General features: G+C 35.8%; 3 protein-coding genes across 3 annotated transcripts; 1 reads left to right on the top strand and 2 right to left on the bottom strand.

Annotated features, from left to right (window-relative positions):
* Window positions 1–3,178: 3,178 nt before the first annotated feature.
* Window positions 3,179–6,496, bottom strand: LOC140801439 (receptor-like protein EIX1). The gene is given in 2 exon segments (XM_073156559.1): window positions 3,179–5,173; window positions 5,175–6,496. Coding segments are annotated over 2 exon segments (3,102 nt in total). The 5' UTR covers window positions 6,447–6,496; the 3' UTR covers window positions 3,179–3,343.
* A 2,048-nt stretch (window positions 6,497–8,544) lies between these two features.
* On the top strand, window positions 8,545–12,862 carry LOC140800957 (eukaryotic initiation factor 4A-III homolog A-like). The gene is made up of 8 exons (XM_073155903.1): window positions 8,545–8,974; window positions 9,555–9,795; window positions 9,882–9,962; window positions 10,257–10,364; window positions 10,445–10,564; window positions 11,456–11,623; window positions 11,869–11,955; window positions 12,396–12,862. The coding sequence occupies exons 1-8, from the start codon at window positions 8,646–8,648 to the stop codon at window positions 12,507–12,509; spliced, it is 1,248 nt and encodes a 415-aa protein (XP_073012004.1). The 5' UTR covers window positions 8,545–8,645; the 3' UTR covers window positions 12,510–12,862.
* Window positions 12,863–13,243: 381 nt separating this feature from the next.
* LOC140801030 (pentatricopeptide repeat-containing protein At3g50420) lies at window positions 13,244–15,953 on the bottom strand. Its single transcript, XM_073156016.1, has one exon. The coding sequence runs from the start codon at window positions 15,811–15,813 to the stop codon at window positions 13,654–13,656; it is 2,160 nt and encodes a 719-aa protein (XP_073012117.1). The 5' UTR covers window positions 15,814–15,953; the 3' UTR covers window positions 13,244–13,653.
* Between the last annotated feature and the right edge of the window lie 848 nt (window positions 15,954–16,801).

The raw sequence follows: 16,801 nt of genomic DNA, 5'->3' as shown, positions 1-16,801 counted from the left end.
TTACATAAATACCCCTTATCTTTAAGACTATCTGCTCTAACATTTTGGAGGACTTGACAGTAAATTCCATTGTAGAAATGAATGGAATGTCTTCGCTGCTAAATAAATTAATTAGCCTAAGATAAGTCTTTTTCATTAGCGCACTATCCTATGAGAGAAAGACATCTCACACTGGAAGACATGTAAATGTAGCTTTCTTTTTCTTGCTTTTGACGCTTAAGTGTAATTAACACGCTCGTGTTGCACGGATTGACTTTCAAGTCTTTTTCTCAGAAGAATAGAAAAGACAATATATATATATATATATATATATATATATATATTTGCTTGGAAATGGTAGCCTAACCTGTCGGATTTGGTTGTAGACTAATTTGGGGCTAAAATTTAGTCCTACCGCAGTTGATGTAACATTAGAGACAACTCATATAACACACTATATTCTAAATAAAACTCTCCTTTTTCATTATTTATAAATAGAGTCTCTTATGATAATATAGAATAATATATATGTAATTGAAAAGATAGATGCTTATTTGTAATATAATCAAAATATTAGGTGATCATATTTATAACTTTCTAAAGTTACTCTAGAATAGTCGATTAGAATATTAGGTGATCACATTTCTTTTCACAAGTTTTTCTTCATTTTTTTTCAGTTTTGTTTTATTTCCAAAGTTGACGGACGGATTTGGAAGGAAATCTTCCACTCACACAAACAAACAAAATGGAAAATTGAATGGAACAAAAGGAAGTCTTTCGCAAGTCTTCCACTCACACAAACAACATTTTATTAATCTTTTCGTTTGGTGGTAAACTAATTGAGAGTAAAATTTAGCCCGGAAGAAGTAGACGAAAGTATGAATAGCAGTCCGCATTCTGATTTTACTATAAATAAAGCCTTTGTTATTATTATTTTTCTATTTGTAGGAGAAAAAAAAGTACCAAGCAATATTCTACGCTAAATTTTATTTAATAAGCACTAGATGTAATAGAAAAAAAAAGAGAAATATGGTGCGAATTTAGCAAATAAAAGATTCTATTAGTAAATAACGAAGGAGAGATATTATTTATAATTGTCTCTTAATATTGTTTGAAATATTATTTAAAATTAAGAAATATTCTTTCTCTTATGTAAGTGTTAAATTAAACATAACTCAGAGTATTCTCTCACCATTTTTTAGCAAATATGAGGCTCTATTTTGAGATGACTTTAATATAGTCAAAATGGAGGATGTTATATATAAGTTTTTTATTTAGTGATACATTAATAGAAGCAGATTCTTTGAGGATTTGAGGGTTAAGAACTCGGCGACCTAGTTTAATGTTTGCCGAGTATAGAAAGAAAACCGGTGTGGAACACAAAAATGACACATATTTCTGTCAACAAAAAGAACACCACTAAAATGGGTATTATGTACATGCAAAGGCTATTAAGCTTCTAATCTAGTTTCTCATTTTCTTTTCAATTTCTTTTTAGTTTCTCATTTTTCTAATATAGTATTAGTGTCTGTGTTGCATAAAAAAAATGGAATTATAAAGTTTAGAACCACAACAATTTCAATGATATATAGAAATAGAAACAAAAGCATATATATTTATACAAATTATAAACCATAAAAATTTGTCATATTTTACTCACAGAAGAAAGAAGACATTAATTTAGGAAGGTTGCAAATCGATAAATATGAAATTATCAAGTTAATGGAATCCACAAGGATATCATTGATAGAAATAAAAATACAAAGCCTAATGGTAGGAGTCATAAACCAAAAGTAATTATCTACTAATAAGAGCTAATATATTCTTTTAAAACACGGAATACTACTGTAAAAATGCTACCAACTTTAAGATTAAACATTAAACCAAGGCAAAAGTACACATAAAATAAACATTCTAATAATAAAAAAAATGTATTTATAAATCGTACACTATATTTTATTTATTTTGTGATTCTCAACGTTTTTAATGATTTTATAACTCGACCCTTCATTTTTCTCTATAATTCTTGTATTAACACTCTGACGTTATTTTGACTAATAAATATCGACCAAATTATTAAAATATTCTCACTACTATTTTTCTTCCTCTATACCCTTCCTCTAAGAAAGAATGAGTAATTTAGATATTTATACATTATTTTATATATTATAATAAAATAATTTAGGTATTTATATATTATTTTATATATTATAATTGAATATTTCTTTGCTAATACCTTTTAAATTAACGAAGGGTGTTAAATGAGAATTATAATAAAAAAAAGTAATGGTCATGTTATAAAATCTTAAAAATGAGATATGAATTATCATACGTGTAATTTATAAAAATTTAAAAAAAATAAAGTCTCGATGTTTATTAGTGAAATATATTCCTTCGGAGGAGTGTATTAATTAATTGTAACGTGTAAGAGGCTCTTCCTTACTTTACATACATAAATAACACTCTCCGTTTAGACTATCTCCTCTTAACCTTTTTGGAGGACTTCCCAGTAATAAATTCGTTCTGACGCGTGAACGTGTTCTTTGGGAAGTTGACGGACGGACTTGGAAGTCTTCCCTCCTTACAAAAACAAACAAACAAACAAACAAAAGGAGGGAAGTGGTAATCCTAATCGATGGCATTTAGTGGTAGATTAATTGGTGCTAAAACTTAGCCTGGAAGCAGTAGGATGTGGTAGACTAATTGACTGACAGATGAAAGACTTGGAATTCCCGGGTATTAACCAAGATGAGATGTGGTCGTAGATTAGTACTAAATTATATTGAGTTAAATTCGTCATGGATTGAAGGGAAAAGTATACGTGGCTCTCGATCGGGTGTTATCTCTAATTTTTTTTCTCATTTAATAATTTTATTGGATGGAAGCCGATCCTTTTGGTCTATGAACTCGGTGACCGTGGCGTTTTCTTTTGCCGAGTATCCGAACTAGGTTGGCACTAGAAAATGGCATCGTTCTGCCAAAAAAGAAAAATGGTGGATTACTTTTGCTCATGGTAATTTAAATTGAAAGGGCATAATTTCCTGAAGTGCTTGTTCTGTAGTACTATTTATATAGTTTCATGGTTTCCAGACATTGTTGTAAATCAATCGAAAGTTACTCAAAGAATCTCAATGGTAGAAATAAAACCATCAAGTCTAATTATAGAACTTGTAAATCACAAATTAGGAACTTAACAGTATGTCATAAGTATCTATTGCATGTATTTAGAATGTAAGATAGTACACACTAGCGACAAGGAAACAAAATAGTAAGCAAGCACATATTTTGATGATATATTTAATAAATTGAAACTTGAGGTACCCCAGTCTCATATCTTACTCGTTGAGGAACTTGAACTTGTCTTTCATCCATATTTAATTTTCAACCTATTCATAGTCACCACCACTGTCACATATATGTTGTCAAATAAATTATCAATCATCTGAAAATAAGCATACCTCCAAGTCCCATAGAACAATAGAACAACGCACACACCCCAAAACCCAACCACAAATCCAACTCCCATTCCAAGATATAACCACCACATTGACGTCTCTGATTCATTAGCATAGTTTGACGTACTGTTAGGAGCTGCAGTATCTCCGGAACAATTTTTGCTAGTTGGTGGCCCACAAAGATAAGCATTGCCGATATAGATTGATGGGTCATCAAGTCCGTCCAATTGATTCCCGGATGGAATCCTCCCGGACAAGTTGTTATAAGATAAATTCAGGTGATCCAAAAATGTTAATTTTGTTATGCTTTGCGGTATAGCACCTGAAAGCTTATTTGATGAAAGATCGAGAGATTCCAAAGATAACATGTCACCTATCTTTTCTGGGATCATTCCAACTAGATGATTTCTGGAGAAGTTTAAATTTCTCAGCTGCCGAAGATCTCCTATTTCTTCAGGAATTACCCCACTCAGATTATTCCTTGAAAGGTCCATTGTCGTGACTTCACCAAGGATTTTAGAATATGTATAAGTATTTCCTTTCATAACTAGAACAAGACTACCAATGTAGGTGAAAGTATAAAAATCATTCCCAAAATAAAATTCATCATTGTCCTTCTCTACTGAATAGATCATCATCGTAGTGAAATTACCAAAGGAACGTGGTATTGACCCCGACAACTTGTTATCTGAAATATCCAAGACTCGGAGGAATGTAAATTGTGCAAGCTGCGGAGGAATGTTGCCATCAAACATATTTGAACGAAGCTGGAGATATCTTAAATTCAACAGCTTTTCTCCTATCCATATCGGTATCTTTCTTGAGAAGTTGTTGTTGCCAAGGTCTAGAAGAAATAAATACTTGCAATGTTGCAACTCCGAGGGAAGCTCTCCATAAAGGTTGTTACTGTTGAGGTCTAAAGATTTGAGTGAAGTTAGCGAACCAATGGACGGTGGAATTTCTCCTGTGATATTATTGTTAGACAAGTCCATCATGAATAACCTTGAACCCTGCAGCCAGCACCGTGGGAGTTCTCCTGACAAATGATTAGCTGATAAATCTAGGACCTCTAGATTTGTTCGTCCACATATGGAAGACGGGATATTGCCGCTGATCGAATTATTTGAGAGCGACAAATAATTTATTGATGTCGGCAACAACTTTGGTAAAGGTTCGGATATAAAATTGTTGGAGAGATCCAACCACTCGAGTCCATCCGGTAACGGGGGTAATGGACCTTCCAAATTGTTAGATTTCAAATCTAGAGCAAAAAAATTTGTGGATTTCAAATATGGAGGCAATTTGCCTGAAATATTATTGTAAGAGAGATCTAGCTCATGTATAGGTAAACTCCATAACCAATGTGGCAAAGTGCTTGTGATGTTTGTGTTGTATAGATTTACTTTATAAATTTGTCTCTGCCATCTAAGCCATGCTGGAAATTGAGGTCCCACTCGACAGGAGCCTAAAGCAAGGGCGGTAAGTTGAAATGGAGGAATCCAATTATGGCCCACTGATATTATTAGGGAATTGGAGGATAATAGCAATTGATTCAATTTTGTCAGGTTGACAAAATGAGCTTCAGATAGGACACCATGCAAAGAATTAGAAGAAAGATCCAAGAAATTAAGATTCTGAAGACTACCAATCTCAAGAGGTACTGGCCCAACAAGGGAATTATTACTGAGGTCAAGATGTTTTAGATTCGGCATCTGCTCTAGCCAGTTCGATAAATTTCCTTGAAGATTGTTGCTTGACAAAATGATCTCCTCCATGTTGTTCCATGTGCAACCCAACATCCCCACCAACTCTCTGAATATTTCCACCGATGCCAAGGTATGTCAAGTCTATACCTCTCAAGTTACATAGTTTTATAATTGATCTAGGTAAAGGACCCTCCAAATTATTGTATCCCAAGTCTAGGTAAGTGAGAGAAGTCAAGTTACCTACAGCATTAGGAATCTTCCCATGAAATAGACACCCTTCAAGATTGAGATATGAGAGGTTGGTAAGGTTCCACAACCAACTTGGTAAAGGACCCTCCAAATTATTGTATCCCAAGTCTAGGTAAGTGAGGGAAGTGAAGTTACCTAGAGCATTAGGAATCTTCCCGTGAAATTGACAGTCTTCAAGATTGAGATATGAGAGGTTGGTAAGATTCCACAACCAACTTGGTAAGGTAGTATTGAGCTGCCAATTGTATGAAAGATCAAGGGTTGTGAGACCTGTGAAGTTTACATAGGACAGAGAGTTTGGGATACTAGGAACACTAGTATATGATAAAAGCAACACTTTTATAAATTGTAGTCTGTTAATTATGTGCAGCCAATTTACAGCATTTGTTAGGTTTATTTCTCCAAAGTTAAGATACTCGAGAGAAGCTAATTGGGAAACCCACTCAAGGTTGTCAGCATTAGGAATACTAGTATCATTGAATGCATCATTTAAACTAAGATATTGTAGACTAGAAAGATTCCCAAGATAAGGAGGTATTGTTCCGATGAAAACTGACCCAGAGAGATCAAGAGAGTGAAGTTTAGAGAGATTTCCAAATTGACGAGGTATTTTACCCCCAAATTTAGAATTTGACAGATTAAGATACGTCAAGTTGTGAAATGAAGCAATGAATTCAGGGATACTGACTCCAAAGAAATTGTTATTACTAAGATCAAGGCGACTCAAATGATTTAAGGCAAGCAAAGATGGATTGATCTCACCGGACAGTGCATAATCGGTCCAGTTATCCCAATCTTGATATGGGTTGCCAAGGTTGAGCTCCAAAATATTTCGGGTGGTGGTATTATCACACACGACTCCCCTCCATCTACAGCAGTCTTGATGTTCATCCCAAGAAGACAAGCTGTGCCGGATGCCATCGGAGATGCCGGCTTTGAAGGTGAGGAGTGCCTCTCTTTCAACAGCAATACAAGCATATGCTGCCAAAGTTTGGATTGCTATAACAGAGAGCATGAGAGTAAGGTGAAGAAGAAGCAAGTGATGGTGAGCCACCATTGTATGTGACTTCAGTATTCAGTTTCTGATGGTTTGAATAGTCCCAATTGCATTTTTTTTTATAGGCAGCGGTGTCTTGGTCAAGCTCTTGACTTCCATAATAATGGCCAAATTATACAAATGGACATAGACATAGCTCTCTTGATTAGTAGTTATATGTCCAATGTGTAAGAAACTCTTCCTAACATAGAAAAATCATCCTATCTTTTAACACTATCACGACTTCTGGAGGGCTTCCCGATAAATTCCAGTATATATATAGCGATGTTTGAAAGCTCAAAAATTAAACCTTGACTACTATCCTATTATCTTGATCGGTCCGGAACATATATCTGATCACCTCACATGTTTAAACTAAGTGCAATCATAACGTCGAATGTACGCCAGAGAAAGGATTATGAATTCGTCCGAAATTAAATACACAAAAATCTCATAGAACTAGAGTGAGTGTAATAATAACCATAGGATGTTAGTCATGCGCTAGTGTCTAAAGTTAAATACACAGAAGTCTCGTAGAATTAGAGTGAGTGCAACTATGACCGTAGGATGTTAGTCCAGCACTAACGTCCGAAAGTTAAATACATAGAAGTCACTTAGAATTAAATTAAATACACAGAAGTCTCGTAAACTAGGTGTCCATCTTTTCCCTGAATGTTGATTATTCTTGAAAATGAGATGGGGGAAAGACTTGAATGGACATGACATTTGATTTTTCAAAAAGTCGACAAAAAAACTTGGAATTCTGGGTGTTAACACCATCATAAAATGTTGCTGCAGATTGATATGGTAGTAAAATTGAGTCTGATCTGTATATTTAAAGTCTACACGTGTGAAAGCTGAATAATTTAGATAATTATCAAATCATTATTATGAAATAAGTCGCTTGGAGCGAAGAAGAGGAGAGTACGAAAAACAAAAAATCGGCATAGAAGAACGAACGAAAAACGGTGGCGAAACTCCTCGTAGCACCGACTATACAGGTTGAACTCCTCCCTTCTATTTAAGAACTCGGTGAAGGTGGCATGACGATTGCAGACATCGGAATACTAAGATAAGAAAATGAAGAAATTTTATAAATCAAACCTTTTTTTTTCATATTTTTTAGGTAACATGTCTTTGCAAATTTGATAATTTGACCCTCATTTTTTTAAAACTTTTATATAATACCTAGAATTAATTTAATCTAACTATAACCGAATAGAAGAGTATCTGTAAGAAAATATTCCATTAAAAATATACTTAGTAATTTAGAAAATACCTAGATTATTATTTAGGAAAGAGGATTTAGTTTGTAGAATGGGATTTTAATTTTGTGAGGTAAGATTTATTTTTAGAGAAAAAAAATTATATTTAATAAGGTAAGATTTAGTTTTGGAAATTATGATTTGGAGGGTACTGTTTAGCTTTGGAGAAAAAGATTTAGATTTAGTGAGGTAAAATTTAGTTTGAGGAAGATGATTAGATTTAGTAAGATAGGTTTTATTTTCGAGAATATAATCTCAATTTAACTATCAAAACTATTTAAGTGTATTTTAGTAATTCATTAGTAGAGTTATATAAAATATACAGTAAGATTAATGTCAGCTAGTCAAAAAAAAAAAATCAGGTTATATAAAAATTACAGTAAAAAAAAGGTCAAATTATAAAATCCTGTGCTAATCAGAAATTGGGAAATACAGGGTGTTATTTGTAAAATTCTATATAAAAAAGGGATAAAATTAGAATTTAAATATTTTCTTATTATTTATTTTTATAATTATTTTCTTAATAATAGGACTGTAAACTTCTACCAATTTATTATTATTTTTATTTTTTTTAAAAAAAATAGATAACTAAGAGAAAAATAAAATATGACTAATTTATTCTTACAATTTAGAAAAGTAATCGATACTTTGAATTAATTTTATTTGTTATTACTTATGCTCAATAGTTGGATTAGGAGAAAGAAATTAATACTTCTCGTTGAGTTACATACCGTCGCACCATACAATCACTGAGTCACATCTCTCAAGGCTCAGGCCTGATTGTCTCATAAACTTTTTTTATTAGGCCCAGATCCGACCCGTTAACTACTGGACCCGATCCTCATTAGCACATTAATGATTAAACCTTACGTCGCCGAAACCTCTAAAACCATCTTCTCTCGCTTCTCCATTCTAGGGTTTCGTTTCTCTCTCAAGCTCCAAACCCCTTGCATCCATGGCGGCAGCGGCGACGGCGACGGCGATGGCAGCGCCTCCTCGAGCTCGGCAACAGCAGGGGCGCGGGGGCGTGGATGACGAGGCCCTGGTCTTCGAGACGACCCCTGGGGTGGAGGTGATCACGAGCTTCGACCAGATGGGGATACGCGATGATCTCCTACGGGGGATCTATGCCTACGGGTTTGAGAAGCCCTCCGCGATCCAGCAGAGGGCCGTCATCCCCATCATCCAAGGCCGCGACGTGATTGCCCAAGCCCAGTCCGGGACAGGGAAGACCTCCATGATCGCGCTCTCCGTTTGCCAAATGGTTGACACTTCCAGCCGAGAGTACGATTCCTTTCTTATTTTGGCCTTATACTAACGCATTTTGATTAATTTTGATAGTTTTAGCATTTTTTTTTTAATTTTGTATTCTCGAAGGCGATAGTTGGTGTAAATCCTAGTTATTTATGTAAAATTCGTTCATGATTTTGATGTTTGATATAAAACCCTAAAGGATCAGTTAGGGTTTCTCTATTCACCCTAAATGATAATGATTGGTATAAACCCTAGAATTCGTTCATGATTTTGATGTTTGATATAAAACCCTAAAGGATCAGTTAGGGTTTCTCTATTCACATCTCTGTTTTATTTGAGGTTTGTTGTTTTTTTTCTCCTGATAGTCGACTGAGATTCTTGGCAGCAATTTTAGTGTAAACCACGTTTTTTTCCCTGTAGAGTGTGATAAAAGCCCAATGTGAAAGAAATTCTATAGTTGGTTCTTGATTGTGAACATTTTGACTCCATCAGTTCTCTATCTGCTGACTCCTTATTCATTTCCTTGTTATACATTCCATTTTCAACTTTGGAAGAAAGTAAACATAGGCCGTTCAGAGCTGCTATTTACTTCTTTTTTCTTTTCCACCAGGGTCCAGGCATTGATTCTATCACCCACTAGAGAACTTGCTGCACAAACTGAAAAAGTGATATTGGCTATAGGCGATTTCATAAATGTACAAGTGCATGCATGTATCGGTGGGAAGAGTATAGGTGAGGATATCAGGAAACTAGAATATGGAGTTCACGTTGTCTCAGGAACACCAGGCAGAGTCTGTGATATGATCAAAAGAAGAACCTTACGTACAAGAGCTTTAAAGCTTCTAATCCTTGTTAGTCTGCTATCATTTTTTTCCCTCTCACTGATGATCAACATCTTTCTAAATCTGCTGGGACTAATTTTATGATATTGGAATAGGATGAATCTGATGAGATGTTGAGCAGAGGCTTTAAGGATCAGATTTATGATGTGTACAGATATCTTCCCCCAGATCTTCAGGTATGACTGGGAGATAAAAAAATTCATGTCCTTGCACTGCTCTGTTTTATTCTTTCTACTTTGTGCATATGTTCAATGTGGCTTGTACATTTTACTATTCTAGCTTCTCTAAGCTCATTATTCCCTGAAAGAATCAAATTGCCTTTGATGTTGTATAGGTATTATCTGATTAGTTTATTTATGTTTATAAAACGTAACATATGTAAATATATCAGATCTGTAAAATATAGATGAATCATGATGTACTTGCTTTTGTAGTCTCATGTGTTAATAATTTGTACATATTTTTTGTAGGTTGTTTTAATATCTGCAACCCTTCCCCATGAAATACTGGAGATGACAGGCAAATTTATGACAGATCCTGTTAGGATACTTGTAAAGCGTGATGAATTGACACTAGAGGTAAAATTTTTTTTAGCAACAATTCTTAGGTCTAATGTTCTTGGTATAGGCTTCTACAATGTTTTGTTTTGTATATGCAGGGCATCAAACAATTTTTCGTTGCTGTTGAGAGGGAAGAGTGGAAGTTTGATACATTGTGTGATCTGTATGACACCCTCACTATCACGCAAGCTGTTATTTTCTGCAACACCAAGAGAAAGGTAATGCCATATCAGCAATTGAACTAGTTACTTTCTGATTTGTTTTGTAAGTTTTGAATATAATTGCCAAAATTTGTGGAACTTCCTTGACATACAAATTTGAAGAAATATTTACAAATAATTTTGATTGTAACAGAGTGGGATGCTGCTTTTGAATCAATATGATATTCTCTTTTCAGTTGTTTCTTGTTTTTTAATTGGCAACACTAATTTGACATCCAAAAGGTAACCAACATGTGGAGCTTGTGCGTAGTTTTCTTTATAGAAGAAGAGACTAATGCATCTTGGCAATGTGAACCGCATATAACAGGGTAAACAGGAGTCACTATTGGGGCTATAAGAGGAAGTATTTGTCCTGTCTTTGGATGATATATCTTCTTGTTGTAGCAAATCGTGACCTTTTGTTGCAATTTGCAGGATTATTATCTCCGATGAACTCTGGCTATTCTCTTGCTATACAAATGTAATTCTACATGTATAACCTAAAGAGATTGTCATCATATAGGAGATCCTATTCTCTTTCCTCCATCCGGGAGTTCAAATGTGATATGTCTGTATAAGTTATTCTCGAGACATATCCCTTTAAATGTCAAACAGGACCCTGCTTTCTCTCTCCACTAGGAACTAAACCAATTGACTGGAACTCGAAAACAATTGTCAATCCAAATGCTCCTCTCTGAGTATGACCCTTTTTCTTGGTCAACAAAATAAATTATTCTAAACTAGAATATAAGAAGATTATGTCTCTTAGTAACTAATGACCAGTATTATGTTCTTTAGTTGAAGGGATGATATATGAAGTTATTCTGTTGTCAAATTCTTTGTTACAGTGATGTAATCAGATAAAGATGGTCTTACAATGTAATAGATCATCTTTTGGTCTTTTGGCAGGTCGATTGGCTGACTGAGAAAATGCGCAGTAATAACTTTACAGTCTCTTCAATGCATGGAGACATGCCTCAGAAGGAAAGGGATGCAATAATGGCAGAGTTCAGGTCAGGAGCAACACGTGTTTTGATTACAACAGATGTGTGGGCTCGAGGGCTTGATGTTCAACAGGCAAGTTACATTGAACTCTTGTTGGTAGGCATATTGGCATGAATATGCTTTTAGTTAGTTTTTTTAACTTGCAAATTTTGTGCTAATCTGATACATCCAGCTCCTCGGTGAATGTTTGCAGTAAATATCCTTTTGTGGCTGTCCTAAGATAGTGTTGCTGTCTATGATTGTTTGTATCTATCTTACATTTATAATGAGTTGCCTTTACAACAGATTTGACCATGTATTTTATTTCCATTTTGCAGGTTTCTCTTGTGATAAATTATGATCTTCCAAACAATCGAGAACTTTATATACATAGAATTGGTCGCTCAGGACGTTTTGGGCGTAAGGTATTAATTTATGGTTATCTGACAAGGAATCTGATATTAATTCTGTTTGAAATTATTTGGTCCAACTCACCTTGAGGTGTCTATATTAGTGATCTGTATTCTGCATTAGAACTATTTGTATTTTTTATGCTATTCCAGCTTCCCATCCATGGAGTTCTCCAAAAAAGTATTCTGTTGGCAATTGCAATCACTCCTAGAATATTCGTTCTTTTTTCTGATTGAAGCTGATGTGATCACCTTCAATGTCCTTAATTGAAGATATAGGAAAATTGTTAGCTCCTGATTTCTGTTTAGGTTGAGCACTTAGGCACTTGAATATCCTTTCCTCAATGTTTATCCTGCCTTTTTTTTTTCTTGCTGCATATTAGACATTTAAGCTCTTCTCCACAAATTGGATGTTGCTTGAATTAGTTTTGAACTTGTCATCTGGGATTTTGCAGGGTGTAGCCATAAACTTTGTGCGCAAGGATGACATCAGGATACTAAGAGATATTGAGCAGTATTACAGTACTCAAATTGATGAAATGCCCATGAATGTTGCTGACCTTATCTGAAAGTTCAGCTGGGTTAAAGGCAATTTGCTGCAGAAGCAGACCATGTTGAAGAGAAGTTACTCTGGGATATATTCCATCTCATGTCATTCGAGTGGTGTGTTCTGTCGTGTGAAGGTCTTCTGACTTCTGATGACTGATGATGATGTCGAGTCTGGTGTGCTTTTTACTGTAAAGTATGGCTTGCTAATTGTTGGTGAACAGAGAGTAGCTAGAATTTTGAGTTCGTTCGTTGCAAAGTAACTGTGGAATTATTGATCTTTGTAAAAGTTGCTATTAATTTAAGCACAATACCATGATTCTCTTTGTAGACAAAAATAGTTTCAGTATATTGTATGCAGCAGCGTTGGGATGCATCCAAATGTCTTGCTCACTATTCATGGGTCACGGTTTTCCTTTCATTTGATATCTGAAATTTAACTAGTTAGGAAGATCCTGTTCATGACAAACAGGAGAGATGAGAAGTAGATGTAGATGTCGTTATGAATCAGATTTGGAAAGATCTAGATGTAATGAAATTATAATATTTTTATGGGTTATAACCTTGTGTGTTAGGGTTTTAATAGTTTTCGTATAAGTTGTTTTATCTTTGAATTTAATTACCCTATAAAACTTAGAAAACACACTGTTCATTAAGTGAGATTTTGGATGTCATAATGAAAGAAACTAATAAATAACTGAACATATTTCTTCATAAATTCTGGTTATAATTTGTTGTTAAAGAAAATCCATCTGACTTGTTGCAGGTACCCAGTAAATCATGGACCAAGAATTTCAAAATAATATAAAAGAGTGGAGACACTAATGACTAATTGGATCACATATCTAACAATGAATCTTGTCAAAAAGAAAGTCCAAAGAAAAGATTCCTGCCTCTCAATCTGTGCACATTACAGCTCTCTACAGTGTCAGAACCTCCCGGAATAATCTTCCTGTATAAATTAGCGAATAAAAAATATGTGCTGATAGGGGAGGTAGAGGAGTATTGTCGATTGTTATTGAAGTATCACCAAAGGTAATTCTTTATACCGAGCTTCAACTATGAGAACCACATCCGGTCTGAGTGTTCTGCAGGCAAAGGCAAACTCTTGCAATCTAAGCCTGGCAACGCCTCGATGAGATCTAATTTCACGTCCGTTGTAGCAACTTAGAGGCCACATAGCAACTCAGGTTCAGTTGTTTTTGATAATTTCAAGTTTCCCTGAAGTCTAAGCAACTCATTTCGGCAATCCTCTATATGTATGTGATATTCATCATTCGCAGAAAATATGTGCACCGAATTTTTTATTTCGATCCAGCTTAATCCTGGTTCCTTTTCAACCATCAATCCTCTGATCCGTTTCCTCATTTCAGCAACACAGTCCCATCTTCCAACAGAAGCATAAAGATTTGATAGCAATATATAAGTTGAACTATCTTCTGGGTCCAGTTTTAGGATCTGTTCTGCTGCATGGACACCCAGGGGTGCATCTTTAAACGTAACACAAGAGCTAAGCAGAATTCTCCATAATTCAGGGGAATTGTTGGCAAAGGATGACCTGATAATCAACTCCTCGGCTTCCTGCAGCAGTCCTGCTCTACTTAACAAACTTACCATGCAAGTGTAGTGCTTAAACCCTGGCATAATACCATCAGTCAAAATACAAAACCAATAAAACCTTCCTCTCTCAACTAGTCCGCAGTGGCTACACGCAGAAAGAAGTGAGACATAAGTGACACGATCAGGCTGTAGCCCTTGACTGACCATCTCGCTGAACAGCTTAAAAGCCTCTTCTGTGTTACCATGATTGCCATAACCTCCAATCATTGAATTCCAACACTTCAAATCAGGCTTTTCTATCCTAGAAAACACTGAATGAGCTCCTTCAAGGTAACCATTTTTAGCATACATGTCAATTAGACTCCCAGACACACACATGTTCTCTTCATATCCTGCTTTCACCACCTGACCATGGAGCATCTCGCCTTGTTTCAGCACTGCAAGATCAGCTGATGAATTCAAAGCACCGCTGAGTGAGAAGCTGTCAACTTGATGCCCCTCCTCTTGCATGGTGTGGAAGTAACTCATGGCCAGTTCACCCTCGCCCAAAGTTGAATGACCAACAACCATTTCAGTCCAGATAATGGCATCTTTCTCGGGTAAGAAATTAAATACCATCCGAGAAGAATCTGGTTCGCCATTCATAAAGTACATATTTATCAATGTATTCCCTACATATATGTTAGACTCAATCCCTACCCTAATCACCAGGGAATGAAGAGGTTTCCCATAGTACATGGCGGGTAAAGTAGCAGTAGCAGAAACTACAGCAGCAAATGTATACTCATCTGGGTCTAGCCCTCCAGATTGATTTATATTTCTTAATTGAATAAAGGCATTCATTGCCTTCTCTCCACAACCAATACCAGAATAACCAGCTATCACTGAATTCCACGAGACCAAGTCCGGCATCTCGATCCTCTCAAAAACACACAGCGCTGTGCCCAGATCCCCACAGCTGGAATACATATCAAGCAGCGCATTTTGCAGAGGCACATCAGGCTCCAATTCAGATTTAACAATCCAAGAATGGATAATTCGCCCTTTATTCAAATCGTCCATTCTCCCACAGCCGCTCAGAACTATCGAAAATGTGCTCTGTGTTGGAACCAAACCCTCCATTATCATCTGTCCAAACTGCTCCAAACCTCTTGCTACACTTCCATTCCTCACACTGCAGTGAATTATAGTATTCCAAGAAATAACATCTCTCTCACCCATCTCACTAAACACAAGGTTAGCAGCATCCACACTCCCACACTCTGCATACATCCCAACCAATGCTGTTTTGACACAAATACTATTTAGAAAACCCAACCTTACGACTTGTGTCTGGACGGCAGCTCCAATCCGTGCATCCCGGAGCGATGTCGAAGCCCGAACAAGACTAGAAAAGGTAGATGCATTCGGGCGCAAACCAACATGACCCATGTGGCAAAAAATCCTTAACGCATAAGCGGCATGATGGAAATCTCTCGAATACGCGGCGATCATGGCGTTGTAGGAGATGAGATTCCTCGTGGGCATTTTGTCGAACAGCTTCCGGGCGTCCGCTAGAGAGCCGCATTTGAAGTAGAGGGAGAGGAGGTTGTTGTAAAGGAAAGGGGAGATGGAAGGAGGAGTGGAGATTAAGATCAAGGCGTGGAGTTGGCGAGCTTTGAGGAGGGTGTTGTGAGAAGAAGTGGAGCGGTGGAGGAGGGAGGAGGCTACTATGGATAAGGGGAGCTCGTAGTTGTGATAGAGGAGACGAGAGGTTGGCGAAGACATGAGGAAGGAGAAGGCGGGAGTTCTGCATTACGAGGAGGAGGAGGAGGAGGAGGAGGAGGAGGAGGAGGAGGAGAAGGAGGAGATTTTCAAACTATTTTAACGGTAAGGAGGAGAGACGTATAGAAGCCGCGCATGTCCGTGTTCCCTGTTCATAGTATTACATATTTATACGGTGGAAGGGTAAGTTTCAGTTTACCTCCTATTGTTTGGCAAATTTAAACGTTTAACCCTTTCATATTTTACACCTAAGTTAACTACTTAGGTGTAAAAAATTTAACTATCCCCGTAGTAATATTGTCTGATTTGAGAATAATAGAAGTACTAGTAACTTTCTAATGGCAGAAAATATTGGCACTAATAAATATATTGGTTATAGCATTTCTCATTTATATTATTAGTTTTAAATAAAAAATTTAACTATTATAACTTGGTGTGAACCATAGGAACGTTTAAATTCTTAAATCTGATATACAAAAATATAAAATCAGGCCAAACCATATAAATAAACTATAATTTATTTATGCTGAAAAATATATATAGTAGGCTAATTATATAGTAAATATAAGAGTTAGTTCTCCCTAATATATATATGTCGGACATATGAGTCAATTCTCTCAGAAAATCAATAAGCAACAATAAATAGATAGTCAAAGAATGTGGGCATGCACAATCTATTTCAATTATTTTCATAAAAATTATCTTCAGGGTTGATACTATCCATCATCTTATGTACATTTCATATAAAAATTCACTTTTAAGAGATAGAAAAATAAAAATATTTTATGCTTTTATTATTATTTATGCTCTACCTTAGTATGCATAATGGAGAGTTATTATAGGTTCCATTGCCCACGATTGTTAACTGCATTAGCTTGAACCTTGGGTCTTTGGAGGAAATGAGTCCTTTTATTCCTCCTCCTTTGTGATTTATAACTTTATAAATTCTCCCCCCTTCCTTAATTTATATCTCGGCCACGCCCATTATTTC

Source organism: Typha latifolia, chromosome 14 (assembly GCF_019914945.1).
Source record: "Typha latifolia isolate L0001 chromosome 14, TyphaL0001v2, whole genome shotgun sequence".
Lineage (NCBI taxonomy): Eukaryota > Viridiplantae > Streptophyta > Magnoliopsida > Poales > Typhaceae > Typha > Typha latifolia.
The sequence above is the reverse complement of the archived record's forward strand: the minus strand, read 5'-3'. Positions and strand labels throughout refer to the sequence as shown.